A 14,560-nucleotide genomic window follows, 5' to 3' on the forward strand; every position below is an offset into this window, starting at 1 on the left:
CGAAAAGCCATATAAAAACATTGCCTGCCATGTGTTGAATATTCAGCTGGAAATTTCTCAAGCCAGGGTCCTGTGATTATTATTTTTCTGCAAAGTGCTGTGGAGTCCATAATGGCACTGCCCCCAGCCTGCTCTTGACACAGATAAATTAAGGGCCCTCTCCAAGCTGTCAACCACTAATCTTTTCTTTTGAAAAGCCATTTTTTCACCTAGGAGAAACAGAGCAGCCCCGGTTATATCCTCCTCAAGGAAGAGCATTCATTCACTCATGATTAAATAAAACGGGCCAACAAAGCAGCACTAATATAGAGATTTTATTCAACTGTATTGAATTTCTTACAGCACATTGCCTGTCACAAAGCTATTGATCTGATTTTGGAGTTGTTTTTTGCCTGAAGACAGTGACACAAATTCATGAGAGCTGAAAGCAGTTTTGATTAACCATGACTTGGGAGGGTCTTATTCTACTTTTGTTTTCGGATTTTTGTTCAACATCTGTGCAAATGAGTTGGAACCAAACCTGAACTCTTCCTCCTACTTCCATCACTTCACATGGACAAAGCTCAGAATATGGCAAAACCGGAGATCCCACCTTTTAGCAATATGAGGTGTGTGGTGTGTTCTTTTTGCTCCTTGAAAGAGGCCACAGGGCAACTCAAGGAGATCCAATCTCAGAGGATGATGCTGGCTTTTAGGCTTATGACCAAAAGCAAGCTGAAATGTGGAAGAAAGAATAAGGTAGACAGAACCACTAACTTCACTGAAAGTTTTTTTTATATAAAAAAAAATCAGCCAGGAACAGACTGCTGGCAAGAATGCAATCTGAGTGTGGAGAGGGCAGTATTTTCGCATTCTTGAGACAAGATGTCTTGGCCCAGCCTATTTGTGGAGCATCTGAGAGCTCTTGGACCAGCTGGAAGAAACCCTCACAATCCTGTTCACTCTACAAGCCCCCCTGCAGATGTACTACACTTCAGGATAAAGTGATCATGAACATTGCGCTCATGAAATGTTGGCCACATCTCACTCCCCTTTTGTAAAGCATGTAAGTGCTCGTTTGGATGGAAGAGAAAGTATTAGGGAAAAGTAATTGATACAGTCACTGAAGTGAAGCATCTATAAATCAAGAGACATTTCCAACAAAGGGGTTTATTGATGTCTGAATGAGCTGGAGAGCAGTTTTGTGAAGGTGGTGGTGGTGATGATGATGATGGCCTTTTATATTACCCCTTGCAGCCTCTTGAGTGACAGGAACAGGAAGTCCCTGTCTGCAAGTGTTTGCCGCCTCCCATTTGTGAAATTGGCATTCTTCCCTCCCTCCCACCCCCCCACTTTTGTTCTCCAGACTTCAGTTTTTAAGTGCAGAGAGAAATAACATTAGCAGCATTTTGGACTGAAACTCTCAAGCACACTATAAACAGCACATTCCAGGAGGTAAAGAAAACCTACACAGACTGCCCCCTCCAGGCACCAGGTTTTCAGGATAAAAGAGCAACCAGAAATAGACACAAGTGCAGCAGTAAGGAGTGGAGGAGAATGACACACTGTGGTGTAGATCGAGGGAGGCTCGAGGTGTCTCCTGCGAAGACGCCAGGCGGGAGCTGGCTGCCCAAAACCCACAGAGGGCAGGAAGTGTATAGCAAGCCAAACTTAACTGCTTTCCACAAGCAACAGCCCAGCTGCCAGGGCAAAGAGTCTTACTCCCTGAAGGGACACAGGGAAGGGGCAGAGAGAGATGCTCTGCTTAGTATGGAAGTCCCCGCCCCAGCTCCTGCTTTTTGTACTAGTGCTGGCCTTGAGCCACTCAGGGAAGTGGTTGGCAAGCCGAACACAACTGAGACGTGACAGACACAGCCAGAGTGAGCTCCTGCAGATGTACAACTCTGAGGCTGCAGTCTTCTTCTTCCTTGCGCAAGTCAACCTGCCTGCCTTTGTGAGGTGGGGGAGAAGAGGGTCTGGTTCTGATCATACCTTCCTATTGCTTTTGGGAACAAGGCAGTTGTAATCTGCACCACATCCCTCGCCAGCCCTCTGAAGTAAAGACACCGCTGTCTCCGATTTAGCCTCAGGTCTTCAGACCACAAACAGTACCATGAGGTGGGCCATATCACACTCTTTAATCCAATTTCCTCATCTCCAATACACGGGGCACCAAGTGGGGGAAATCGCCAACAGTGCATACAAGGCTTGGTGATCAAGTGCTGCGCTACCGACCTCCTCAGCTGCAGCAGAGGCAGCCCCTCCCCTTTCCTTCCAGTCTGCAAGTTGAAAAGGCCAGGCCTTGACCAGTTTTCCTCTGCTGGCGTTCAGCTAGAAGCGGTGGCAATGGGCTTCTTCAGATGCTGGCTCATAAGTTCCCTGGCACGGGATACCTGGATGTGATCGTAACAGGTGTTGCAGACAAGGACCGGGTCATAGAGCTGCTGATCAGGAATGGGCAGCTTCAGGTGGCAGCAGCTGGCACAGAACACGTTCCCACAATTCCTGGGCAAGGAGTAAAAGAACACAAGGACAGCTGTGACCCTGGAGCCAAAGTGGTCTGGTGTGGGGAGGCTCTTGTCTAAAGAGAAGGGGCTTCTGTTATCTTGTTTGGCACAGTAATGGATCAGACAATGTCATCCAAGCAACCCCAGGTATTCTGCTGTACTGTGGTTCTTCAGTAGCCCCTGTGGCCTAAGGACCAGACTCTCCTGTGGGGGCACTGGGAATATAGCATGAATTAACCAGAGCTTCTTACATCTGCTATGCACTACTTTCTGGCTTATAAGTGGGAATGGAAGAGCAGTTGCTTGCAGGGAGTGCCCATAGCTCAGCGGCAGAGGACATGTTTGAATGCAGGAAGTGCCAAGTTCAGTCCTTGGCATCTCAGTGGGGCTGGGAGAGACCTTCCGCTTTATATGTTCACATAAAGCTGGGCTAAAGCACTGACAGCTGATTTAGCCCACAACTCCTGCTCAGAAACCTTTCACCCCCACTCTCATTTTGTCCTCCAAGCTTTCCATTTCAGCTCTGCTTACAGTACTCCACTATCTCCTCACAGAATTCCATCTTTGCCCTTTCCATCTTTTTTTCCTTTCTGTAAGGCCTTTCGCTTCCTCATGTATGCTGACGTACCTGTACTTTCTATACATTGGGCCAAAAAAATTCCTAACTACACATGGCAGGGGGTTGCACCAGATGATCCTTTGGTCCCTTCCAACCCTACAATACTATGATTCTATATACACTGATGGGGTCTAAGCAAGTGGTGACTGACCAGGAAAAGGATCTTGGCGTTGTAGTAGATAGCTCAATGAAAACGTCGACCTAGTGTGTGGCAGCTGTGAAAAAGGTGAACGCCATGTCAGGGGTCATTAGGAAAGGGACTGAAAATAAAACTGCCAATATTGTAATACTTTATGGAATTCTACAGTGCAGCCACACTTGGAACACTTGTGCACAATTCTGTTCGCCACGCCTAGGAAGGATATTTAAGGGCTGGAAAAAGTTCAGAAAAGGGAAACCAAATTGATCAAGCGGATGGATCAACTCCACTTTGAGAAGAGGCTGCAACATTTGGTACTAGGGGCTCAGCCACACAGCCGTGTGCCCCACCACTTTCCCCCAGGGAAACTTGTGGTTTATCGCTGAATCAGAACAAACATTTGTTCTAACTTAACACTAAAGGAGTGGGTTTTCCAGGGGGGAAGCCGTGAGGCAAAGGCAAAACCACTTGGACCCATGTCTAGAAAGCAGCAGACAAAACTGCTTGGAAAGAAGGACAAAATGGTCTTATTAATGAACACATGAAAAACAGACACAGACATCCCTCCACCCCTAGGTCTGAACCAGCGGGGCTCTCTTCTTATATACCTATTATTTTATCTTGGTTATTAATACTACAGTCTTGTTAAGGCACTGATTTAGTACTTTCAGGAAAATGCTGTCATCAGCAAAAAACAAAAAAAGGACTTAGTGGATTGTAATCCCACAGAGTTTTAAGAATGGCTTTTCTAGGAATATTCATTATCCAATTTTTCATCCTCAGAATCCTAAATTTTCCTTGTAAAAGCATAACATCAGGCAAACTGTTTATACAATTTTTAAGTATAAAGGATGTAATCTAAAAATACTGGTGTAGTGAAAATCTTTGTCAATTTCCTGAGAGCAAAACACCCTACACTCTTCCAAGCATTTAAGCAAATGGTTGGCAATTACACTGGCCGACCGTCCCATCCTTGCCAGGAAAGAAACCATTCCTCAGTGGGGAATCTGCCCAATCCTTCTCAAAATTGTATTCACCATGAAAATTACTGAACTGAGGGGAAGAAAAATAAAACAGACAACTGACGAGGAAGAGTCATAGCAGTTGCTAAGCGTTACCTGCAGTGGTGCCTACGTTTGGCTAACCAGAACTCACAGTCACAGTTAAAGCAGTGTGAGGCCATGTGGTCTGGAACCCAGCGAGTGACCTGCAGAGAAATCACAGTGTGTATCTGTTAGTTAGAAGGATATTCGTATACAGAGTCAGGGAGCAGCATTTACTTGGCACATTTGAAAGCTTTGCTTGGAGTTCTGTGTTTCCAGAACTTCCAGTTTCAGAAAAGTGTTTGACACACAGGAAACAATTCAGAAAGGGGCCACACTGACAGTTTAAGATGGGGAAAAGCAAACGATAAAATGAATGTTTTCTCTAGAAATAGGAAGAATGCTGAGTTTTCAAGCATCAGAAAGGATGTCAGAGAATAACTGCTCCTTGGAGTAGACTGGCATTCCCCAACCTGGTGCCCTCCACAAGCCATTGGTCAAAGATAATAGGAGTTGCAGTCCAAAACATAGGAAGGACATTCAGTTAGGAAGTCCAGAGTAGACAATAAGGGGTACTTCTAGACATACAGTTCATTAAACCCTTAATACATCCAGATATAGTGAAATGCAAGCGAGTTTGTAACACCAGATCTAGGATGGGGCAATAGCAGACACACACAATAATAATAATAATAATAATAATAATAATAATAATAATAATAATAATGGAAATACTGAGCTTCCCATATCATGCTACCCATGTCAGCCATGCAACTGCTTCCCATGTCATGCTAGCCAACTAAGGAGATGCAACAAACCTCAGTTTCCCTTTTATCGACAGGCTCCCAGCTTGCTTCAGATAGACAGTCTTCACTGTGATCAGAGTAGAAGTCCTCATTTTCACTGCCATCCGATTCCTTGAGGCAGGTCTGCAAGGAAGGCCACGACAGCCATTAGCTAATCTGTTACATACCACACACATTTCCACCTCCCCCTGAAACATCAGTATCCCCTAATAGTGAGTTGGGAATAATTACTCTCACAGGGGCATCAGAAGCTGCCTTGTATCAGGTCAAGCCAACTGTCCCGTCTACCCCAGTATCTACTGTAACCAGTAGCACTTCTCCAGAGTCTTAAGCAGAGGGTCCTTCCCATAACAGCTGCCTGATCTTTTTATAACTGGGGTTTCCAGAAATGGAACCTAGGACGGGACTTCCACATGCAAATCATGAGCTCCCCCACTGTGCTACAGACCCTCTTCAACCAACAGAACAGAGGAGTGGGAGACGGGGGAATTCTGGAATGCCTCTGTTGGAAAACAGGAAGAGAGGGAGAGACAAGAGGAGACGCAAGCAAGGAACAAATGATTCTCAGAACTACATGAATGGAATCTGGCAGCATGTACACCTTATCTGCTGCACCAGAACCTCACAGCATTGTAGCTATGTTCTGCTTGGAACGCACTAGGAGACAGAGATGCCTCTGAGGCAGGTGTGTTGTTGATGGCCTTTCAACTCCTCCCATCTACAAGTAAATGATTGCGTGCCTTCCCCAGGGGCTGCTGGAGAAACCACACCCGCAAGCCGTCACTTACGAAGTCGTCTTCGTAGTCCATTTGCGGTTCAGCTGGAGGCGGGTAGCAATGGCGAATGTCCAGCCTGAGCTGGAGCTCCCGGACTTGCCTGCGTAGTTGCTCAACCTCCTGCTTGTAGGTGGCCTCGATCTGCCGCAGCCTGTGCTGGATCACGTCTGTGGGGAAGGGGAGCCCGTCGTCGTCTAGGTAGAGCGGAGGCACTGGGGAGGGGCTGCTCGGTGGTGCGTGCTTGGAGCCGAGGGCCTGCTTCAGATGGCAAGGGAGCCACACCTTGCTGGACTTCCCAGCATAGCCTGCGCAGTGAGTGCCGGAGTGGCTGGAGCAGCCAGGGGGCTTGGCACTCTCTTTCAAAGGCCACTGACCACTGAGGCACAGTCCAGAGGCCCAGAAGTGCCTGCTGCTCAGCCTCTTGTTGCAGCAGCCATAAGAGAGGAGCCGCCGGGGACCCACGTCGCCTCCGGGGAGCGACGTCCCCATTCCCTGAAAGCTGTCCCAGCTGGCTCCCAGGAAAGAAAATTCGCTCGTCTGGCTCTGAGAGATCCCTTTCCGCCACAACTCCGGCTGAGCCTTCCCTGTCTGGCTGCCCTCTTCCCCATGCCTGACGCGGCCACTCTTGCCATCCTCCTCCTCCTTCCGGCATCCAGGAGCATCCTGCCTTGGAACACTCGGAGCTGGTGGAATCCAACGGGGGCCGCCCACTGAAGGCTGGAGGGAGGTGTCAGGGCAGCAGGGCTCTGCAAGGTCCAAGGGGCCGTTAGATTCCAGGCCAACATCTTTTGCATGGTTGCAGAGGGACTTTCCAAGCTGCTCATCTGTTCCAGTCACGTCCCCCAAAGGCTTCTTCAGCTGAGAAGCGTTTTGAGCGGGGCAGGGACCTTCCACTGCTTCTGGACTTGCTCTGCTTACAGTTTCTACCTTGGGAGATACACCGTTTAATTGCTGAGACCCTCTATGGTCTTGTGATGTCTGTGGCTGCTCAGTTCTGTTGTTGTCAGAGTTTCCGTCGCTGGCAACAGGCAAGGGGTGCACTTCTTCTTTTTCTTCCTGCTGCTGTGGAGGCAACTGGGGAGGTTCCTCTCCCACACTCTCTTTGCCAGCTGCCGTCTCCTCGGCACCAGAATGCCTGGGCTCCAGGCTGACCCTGACATCCTGACAGTGGTTGTTCAGGTTTGGATCGCTTGATGTGCGGGTCAGCAAGCTGCTGGGATCGCAGGCAGAAAGAAGATCATCCATGGATCTGGTCTTTGGTAATCTGGAACCACAAAAGGCAACCTTAGGCACTGGAGAGAATGATCTCTCTCTGCCTGTGGAGGCCCTTGTAGAGCCTGAAACAGGATATGGGTTCACCATGGACGCAAGCAGCCAAGTGGCCAGAGCCTGTCCCCACTACCTGACAGTCTGCCAACTAGTCTCTGGCCCCACGTCAAGTGTTTATGGCCAATGGAGAAAAACCTAGATATTTTCCGAAGGGCTTCAGAGGCCTCACTGTTTCTAATGGTCACAGCAATTTCTAATACACAGCAATTAAGACTGTGTATCTCTGAATGAACAGGTTGAACAGGTTGAGGGGACCCTCTGAACAGGTTGAGGGGACCTGAACAGGTTGAGGGGACCCTCTGAATATCAGCAACCATTTGAATAAGAGGCATTCAATCCTTACAATGCACCTCGGCATTTCAAAATATATCTTATACGGTCCTTTCTCCAAAGCTTTGAAAAAATCAGTAAAGAAATCACCATATAAGTAGAAGCATCCTTTTTTGGTGTGTTAGATTTAAATGTCAGGTTCCTGATAAGCACTGACATTAACAACTCTTCCAAGATTTTTTAGGACAGTGGGCAACATCAGAATATACAAGTGGATAATGTGATGGAATACAAAGTAGGTTGAAAGCACCAAAACCTTCCCTTGGACAAGACCCACTGTATATAGTGGAAACGGAAAATATATGGCAAAATTTGAGCTATGCTCTAGACCTAGAATCATAGAATTGTAGTGTTTGAAGGGACCCAAAGGGTCATCTGGTCCCACCCTTTACAATGCAGAAACCACAGCTAATGCAAGCAGGCATCCTTAGAAACCCTGGTGCAACTCACAAGACGAGGGACACTTTATCCTACCTGTCAAGAGACCTGCTGCTAAACTCCTGGCTTTGGGATCCAGAAGGCAGGTAGAGGTCCATGCCCTCTTCTCCAAGGGGGCATGGGGAGGATGCCGGGAGATACACAGCTGTCCAGAGGTGCAGTGCTCGCACATGGCATACGGGGTGCAGCACCTGCCATGGAAGGTGGAGAAAAGCCAGCTCAGTCAGGGCAGGACACCTCTCCCTCCTCCAGCACCAGGGGTGGGAATCCCACTCACCTGTTCGCTACCAGGCATGTAGAGCAGGTTGTGGAAGTTCTTGTTGCCGGCTCTCAAGAGGGACCAGACCGAGCAGGTGCGCTTGGCGATGTTGTGGATCTCGCGCTCACAGGGACTGTTCCCCAGGAAGGTCCCATAAAGGCAGGAGTAGGTGTGCTGCACCAATTTCACCTGGAGGAGATGACAGGAAGGGCTTTGGGTTAAAGCTTGCATGAGCCCATCTCCGGAAGAACTCTTTTCATGTTTCTGTGTTATTAAAAAAAAATATTATACTCTGCAAGGAGTCTCAGGACACGGTCAGTAGAAATAAATATACAAGAGAAATAAATGTTTATAGACTTATATTTGGAAACTACCTGGAGTATTCTTGGCCCTGTGCGCTCACACCTCAGATGCTCATGATTAAAGTATAACTGAAACTAATGACTGGACCAGCCTACCTACTGTCAAGGGCAAGAGAAAGTGTGTTGCATGAAGAAAGGGAAAACTGTGATGTACTATTTTACACAATTTGAACTCTTCATTCTCAAATTATTTTTTATTATTAAGATCTTATATTCTTTGATTATTATTATTTAGCCTGTCTTTTCCCCGGATAGGGTTTCAAGGCAGCTTACACAAATGAAAAGAACACAGATAAAATACAAGCAACTAAAAAACATATAAAATTACAGTTAAAGGTAATTAAACTCTAATAGAATTAAAAGAATATAAACATTTAATCTCTTAAAATACAGGTAGTAAAAGAGCACAGCACTGTTGAAGGCCCTTTCCTGAAAAACCAGTCAGTTCCCAAAGGACTGTTGGAATGGAACAGTCTTCAGCTGCTGGGGAAGGACAATGACACAGTCATTCTGGCTTCTCTAGGAAGGGAGTTCCAAAGCCTGGGAACTGCCACTGAGAAAGTTCCCTCCCACCAAGCATGTCTGTGAAGGTGGTGGGACTTAGAGAAGGGCCTTCTGGAAACTCTGTAAGCCAAGTGTCTGATTTATTCTAGCCTACGTATTTTCATGGGGATTGTTTATTTAAAGGTGGATATGGGCACCAAGTTTCAACATCCTTGGAGAAATCACCATTGTGCTAACTCTGCTATGAAAGAGTAAGAATCTCTCTTCCAAACTTCTCTCTCCAACAAAAGCAGGATGCTGTACAAATAAAATGATGAATGAATGCATGATTTACTCTTCAAACTAAGCTATTGTGAGCCATCTTGACTCTCCTATTAGACCAGCCTGTGATAAAATGATGGGTCTACTGTGATTTGCCCCTCCCTAGGCTGTTGCAGGCTCTCTCTTACCAAGAAAGCTTCACTGAACTCGAAAAGGCAGGGAAACTGCTTGAGCAACTGGTGGACAGAATCCAGCCACTGCAGGAAAACGGGGCACTGCTCGTTCTGATCCTCCGCCTTCTCCTGGTGTCCACAGCGATCCCCAAACTTGTGGCCATAATCCAGCCAGTCTGATTCAACCAGCACCTGGAAACCCTGCCAAGAGGAAGGAGAGAAATGTCACCGCTGTAGACCCACTGGGCAGGCTGCAATGAAGGGGAAGGAAGCTTCTAAGGCTGCCAAAGTCATTCCTCAGATTGTAACATTCCTCCTCATGTCCCCTCACTGGTGTTTCCAGCACAACCCCTTGCCTTAGCTCAGCGGCTATAGTTCAGCAGTAGAGCACCCACAGTAAGTCCCAGGTTCAATCCCCAGGTAGGGCTGGATGAGACTCCCTGTTTGAAACTCCACTGCCAATAGACAATACTGAGGTCTAGTGTCTAGTGACAGACTAGTGCCCTGACTTAGTATAAGGCAGCTTCCAACCTTGAAAGGTCTCCACAGCCTTGCTCTACCCCATTCTTCTGCTCTCCTTTCCATTAGATCCCTTCCTGTGATCTTTAGTCCCAGCTTGGCCACCAGAAAAATCCCTTGATTCCATATACAACAATATCCATTCTTCCTTGCTGCTTTGCATGCTTGGAACACTTTTCCTAGGCAAATTGTGCAGTGCCTTCTCTCACTCATCAGATCCCAACTCAAAACTCACCTATTCATTGAACTGTAGAGTTGGGAGCGACACCAAGGGCCATCTGGTCCAACTCCCTGAAATGTAGGAAGTCTAACTCCATGTTACTGTATTTGCCCACTTTCACCCCTTGCTGTCCTCATCTACCCTTCCCCCACCAGCTTCCTTTTGTCTTCCATGTTGTTTGTTTTAGACTGTAAGCTCCTTGAGGGCAGGGTCCTGACTACTGTATTCTCATTCTGTAAGGTGCTGTGTGCCTATCTAAAAATAATATGAAGAACCATTTATTCGACCAACTTTATATGGCCGATGATTTCCTACTTTCTTGATTGGGTAACACTCCAAAATAAAAAAGAACACTCTTTTTAATTTCACAGAAAGGCACAAGCTTGTTCCGGAAGAGATAACAAGGAGATTGCCCTATCAGTTGGAAAAAAGAGACGCAGAGGACTTGGGAGAAGCTTGAGAATAGGTTGTGCTTTGTCCACTTTGGGCTATTATATAAAGAGGCCAAAGCAAGAGAATGCCCCACCCGCCCAGGTCAGGTTCTCCTGAAAACTGCCCTTTCATCTTATGTCAACAGGTGAAAGAGATATGATACCTCCATTGTCCGGTAGTAAGGGTCCAGAAGGATCTTTGCCAGGGTGACAATCTGTGGGGTCCTGTCCCAGCCGTCTGAGCAGTGAACCAGCACAGGGCGCCCCTCTCGGTCGACAGCATTGGAGACCAACACAGCTGCCTTCAGCATGACAGAAAGGTGCTGCAGCCACTTGGTGCTCTCCAGAGCCGACAGCCAGCTGGAAAGGGACACAGGAATGGGAGAACATTAAGCTTCTGACAGATCTAAGGGAGCTGTGGGGAACCTCAGACCAGGGGTGGGGCAGGGAACAACTGCTCTCCAGGCCCCTCAATTCAGCCCTCACTCTCCCCATGCTACCCCCTTCTCTTTCTCAGCCACACTCCCTCTCGCACAGCCACCCTCCATCACTGGCCCAGCTCCTCTCCCTCCTTGGCTGCTTTTGCCCAAATGGAACATGTCCTTGAACTGGGATCCTGCTTCTGGCTGTTGCATGGCTGGAAGCCACTAGTGTAGAAAGGGAAGAGTCATAGCCATTGCCCTACCCACTTCTGCCTCTGCTCCCAGCCACCACTGGGCTGTGACCCCCAGAATGTGGCTCACAAGGGAATGTAGCGCTCTAGCTGACAACCACCCCTCGGCCCTGTCCTATCAGTTGTCTCCATCCAGACTTAATCCAGAAATGCCTCCTCTTCTCTCTCAATCAGTAGCACCCTCATCAGAGCCCACAAAGTTGGTTGTCCGCAGGGGTGGGTTTCCAGATGCAGGACCGGAATGGCCTTGCATCAGATCCAACAGTCTTGATCTTTTTTAACTAGCTTCGCCCCAACCTACACCCTGAACTGCTATCCTAGCCCACTCCTGCCCTTCCCTGTTCATGCCTCTTGCCTTGCCTGGGTGGAGGATGGAGAGAGGTGTGGAAGTGTGTTTAGACACTTCCCTACTGTACAAAGGTACTAATTATATTCATTGCTCCACCCACTTTCCAATTTGTCCCCACCCCCCAATTGGCATATGGCCCTTGGAAGGTTGCACACCTTCCAACCTGAATCTTCCCTCCCCTGCTTCAAGGGTTGGAAAGTGAGGATCCACAGAGAGATCGACAGCAGATGCCACCTTTTCCAAGGAGAAAGCTCGGTACCAAGGACATGGCATGCACTTGCTGCAGCTGCTGGCAACCAGCAGCAGCACAAGGAAACAGAAAAAGCTCCCTCCTGCTCTTCAGACTGCTGGCCCTCAATAAGCTAGGAGGAAACATTTCCATGGCAACAGGGGAAAAGAAGAGTGATGTGATGAAGTTGGCCTAAAAAGACACAGCAGAAAAGGCAGGGGCAGAGAGAGCAGCTATCAATATTGAGGTCATTGCCCTGTGGGGTGGAAAGGAGGCAAGAGAAAGCAGAGCAGCTAGGAAGAGAGTGGCCAGATCAGATCCCCCTGCCCTGCAAAAAAAAACACAAAAAACACACACAACAAAAAACCCAGAGAGACACTGAGACATAGTGGAGAGACTATCAAGCCCTGGGTTCAAATCCATGCTCAGCCATGAAGCTCACCATGTGATCCTGGAACAATCACCTCCTCTCAAATTCTCATGGTTGCTGAAAGGATGAATGGGGTGATGTTCTGAGCCACAAGCCCAAAGGAGGACTTGTGGGAGTGGCTGGGTGCAGGGATAGCCAAAGAAGGATGTCAAATAACAACAGAACGGCCAGTTCTAGGGCTTTATTAAAGAAGGTGCAGACTTACAGCAAATCAACCTGCCAGGTCTCCCAACCTTTTACGGACGTGGGACAAACACCGCAGCAAGGAGATGCCTTGCCCGTGCCAAAGGACCTCTTATCACTTCACCTGACCAGATGAGGGCATAGGTGGCAAATACCCAACTCTTACAGGTAAGTTTCCCTTCTGGGCTCAGAGCCCAGCACTCCAAACCGCCCAGATAAGGAGAACTTCAAAGCAAGGCAATTAACCTGTATCAAAGCAAGTGAATATAGACATATATGAGCTCACTGTTACAACAACTACCAGTTAATTATGGGGTGATCTTAACTACCAAGATGGCGTTTGCAGAGCTTCTGGAACAGTTTGCCTTTGGTTGAACACAGGTGGGGAGGTGTTGGGCTGTGCCCCTGTGCTATCCCATTCTGATCAAGAGGCCCTGGGAAGAAACCTCACCCCAAACTGGAGTTAAAAGCTATCAGTCCCATTAACCAACTGAAAATGCCGATTGGAACTTACTTGCTAGGGTCTGGCATCTGACTGCAGACAGCCCGCAGGTACTGGAAGCTGTTGCGGATGGAATGGATGTTGGCCATCCCCATGAACACCACTTCACAGTTTGGGTAATACTCTGAAACACAGCACAGAAAGGGAGGGGGTCAGCTGGAAGCTGATGCTGGCTGTCAAAGGAAATATCTCACAGCAAAAAAAAATCGTATTCTATTTGTTATTGTCAAACTAACACATAAACCTGTAAACAGTAAGAGAACCATACACGGAACATATTCGGTATAAAAAACAAATTACAGAGTTGCAATTACATATATCAAAGTTTTTAACATGAGCCTATGTAACCCAACCACAACGAGGCATGAATAATGGGAGGAATGCTTAAAATCTGACCACACATCAACCTGCCTTACAGCCAACCCACTCACAAAGAATAGCACGTATGTGAGTGAATAAATGAATAGCAGCAGAGACTTTTCTGAAAAGGACACCTTGTGACTCAGTTGTGGCAAAACAGGTTGGATTTGCCCTGGGCACATGCTCCTTTCCTCTCCCATCCCCTCCTGACATGTCAACCACAGAGCTGGGGAGCAGAAAGCCACACCAGCACTTTTCTTAGGGGCTTTGACTCATGCGCCCCTATTGTGTGCTCAAATGCCCCTCGTACCTTCACATTCACAGCCACCTCCCTTAGCTCGGTTGGCAACGGCGGCAGTGTAGGACCGGGCATCCAGGATCAGCAGCTTCTGAGGTGTCGCTGAACTCTCCACACTTGAGCACGCAGTCAGAGATGAATCTGCAAAAAGGACAGTTCAGTCTCCCATCTCCTAATTCTATACAACCTGCCCAGCAATATGGAATTCAGAAGAAAAATAAAAAAGCGGCCTCAGAGTGAACTTGAACAAAAGCACCAACAAAGGATAACTAAGCAGCCTTTGCCTTCTTTGCCTTCTTTGCAGTCATAATTCTCAGAAGCATTACATTATGCCATATGTAGAATACTATTTCTGGTTTGGGCCTTGTGAACAAGTGTTCAAGGAGGAGAAATTCAAGCAGAAATTGGGGGTGGCAAACAGAGAGCAGCTTTCAGGGATAAAGTAATGAGGAAAGGGTATAACTGCACTCCACAAGTCTGTCAGAGGCATAACAAGAGATGATAACGAACTACACTCTTTAAACAAAAACTGTAGGCGCAACCATTAATGGCATTACACTGGCCATTAGCTGTTTTGATAGGGAATCAAGAGGTTGGCTTGCAGCCTTCTCTCTGTGCTCTCACAACACTCCCAATTGCAGTGTGTTCAAAGCAGAGCTGGGGGGAAAACGACTTAGCAGCTCTCTTGATTTGCTTTTTAGATGGCTAACTGGGATCATAATCTTGGAGTCTTTCTTTCCAGCTTCTGGCAGTAGCTGCCCTCCTAGAACCTTTTCCTAGCAGAAAACCAGCTTGTGGCTTTATTTGCACAATTCCTATGTGGAACAGGGACTGGACTAAA

At 47.6% G+C, this 14,560-nt stretch overlaps 1 protein-coding gene across 2 annotated transcripts in view; it reads right to left on the bottom strand.

Annotated features, from left to right (window-relative positions):
- Positions 1-299: 299 nt before the first annotated feature.
- The window catches only part of MTMR4 (myotubularin related protein 4), a 47,454-nt gene continuing 33,193 nt past the window's right edge, over positions 300-14,560 (bottom strand). For both annotated transcript variants that reach the window (XM_081889458.1, XM_081889457.1), the window contains 10 exons: positions 13,732-13,860; positions 13,074-13,185; positions 10,860-11,055; positions 9,541-9,726; positions 8,244-8,414; positions 8,003-8,157; positions 5,882-7,133; positions 5,106-5,216; positions 4,363-4,451; positions 300-2,484 (listed from right to left, as the gene is read on the bottom strand). In XM_081889458.1, coding sequence (XP_081745584.1) covers positions 2,307-2,484; positions 4,363-4,451; positions 5,106-5,216; positions 5,882-7,133; positions 8,003-8,157; positions 8,244-8,414; positions 9,541-9,726; positions 10,860-11,055; positions 13,074-13,185; positions 13,732-13,860 — 2,579 coding nt within the window. In that variant the 3' untranslated portion in view covers positions 300-2,306. The remainder of the gene's footprint in view (positions 2,485-4,362; positions 4,452-5,105; positions 5,217-5,881; positions 7,134-8,002; positions 8,158-8,243; positions 8,415-9,540; positions 9,727-10,859; positions 11,056-13,073; positions 13,186-13,731; positions 13,861-14,560) is intronic.

The sequence above is a fragment of the Podarcis melisellensis genome (genome assembly GCF_964234715.1).
Source record: "Podarcis melisellensis genome assembly, chromosome: 15".
In the NCBI taxonomy this organism is placed as follows: domain Eukaryota; kingdom Metazoa; phylum Chordata; class Lepidosauria; order Squamata; family Lacertidae; genus Podarcis; species Podarcis melisellensis.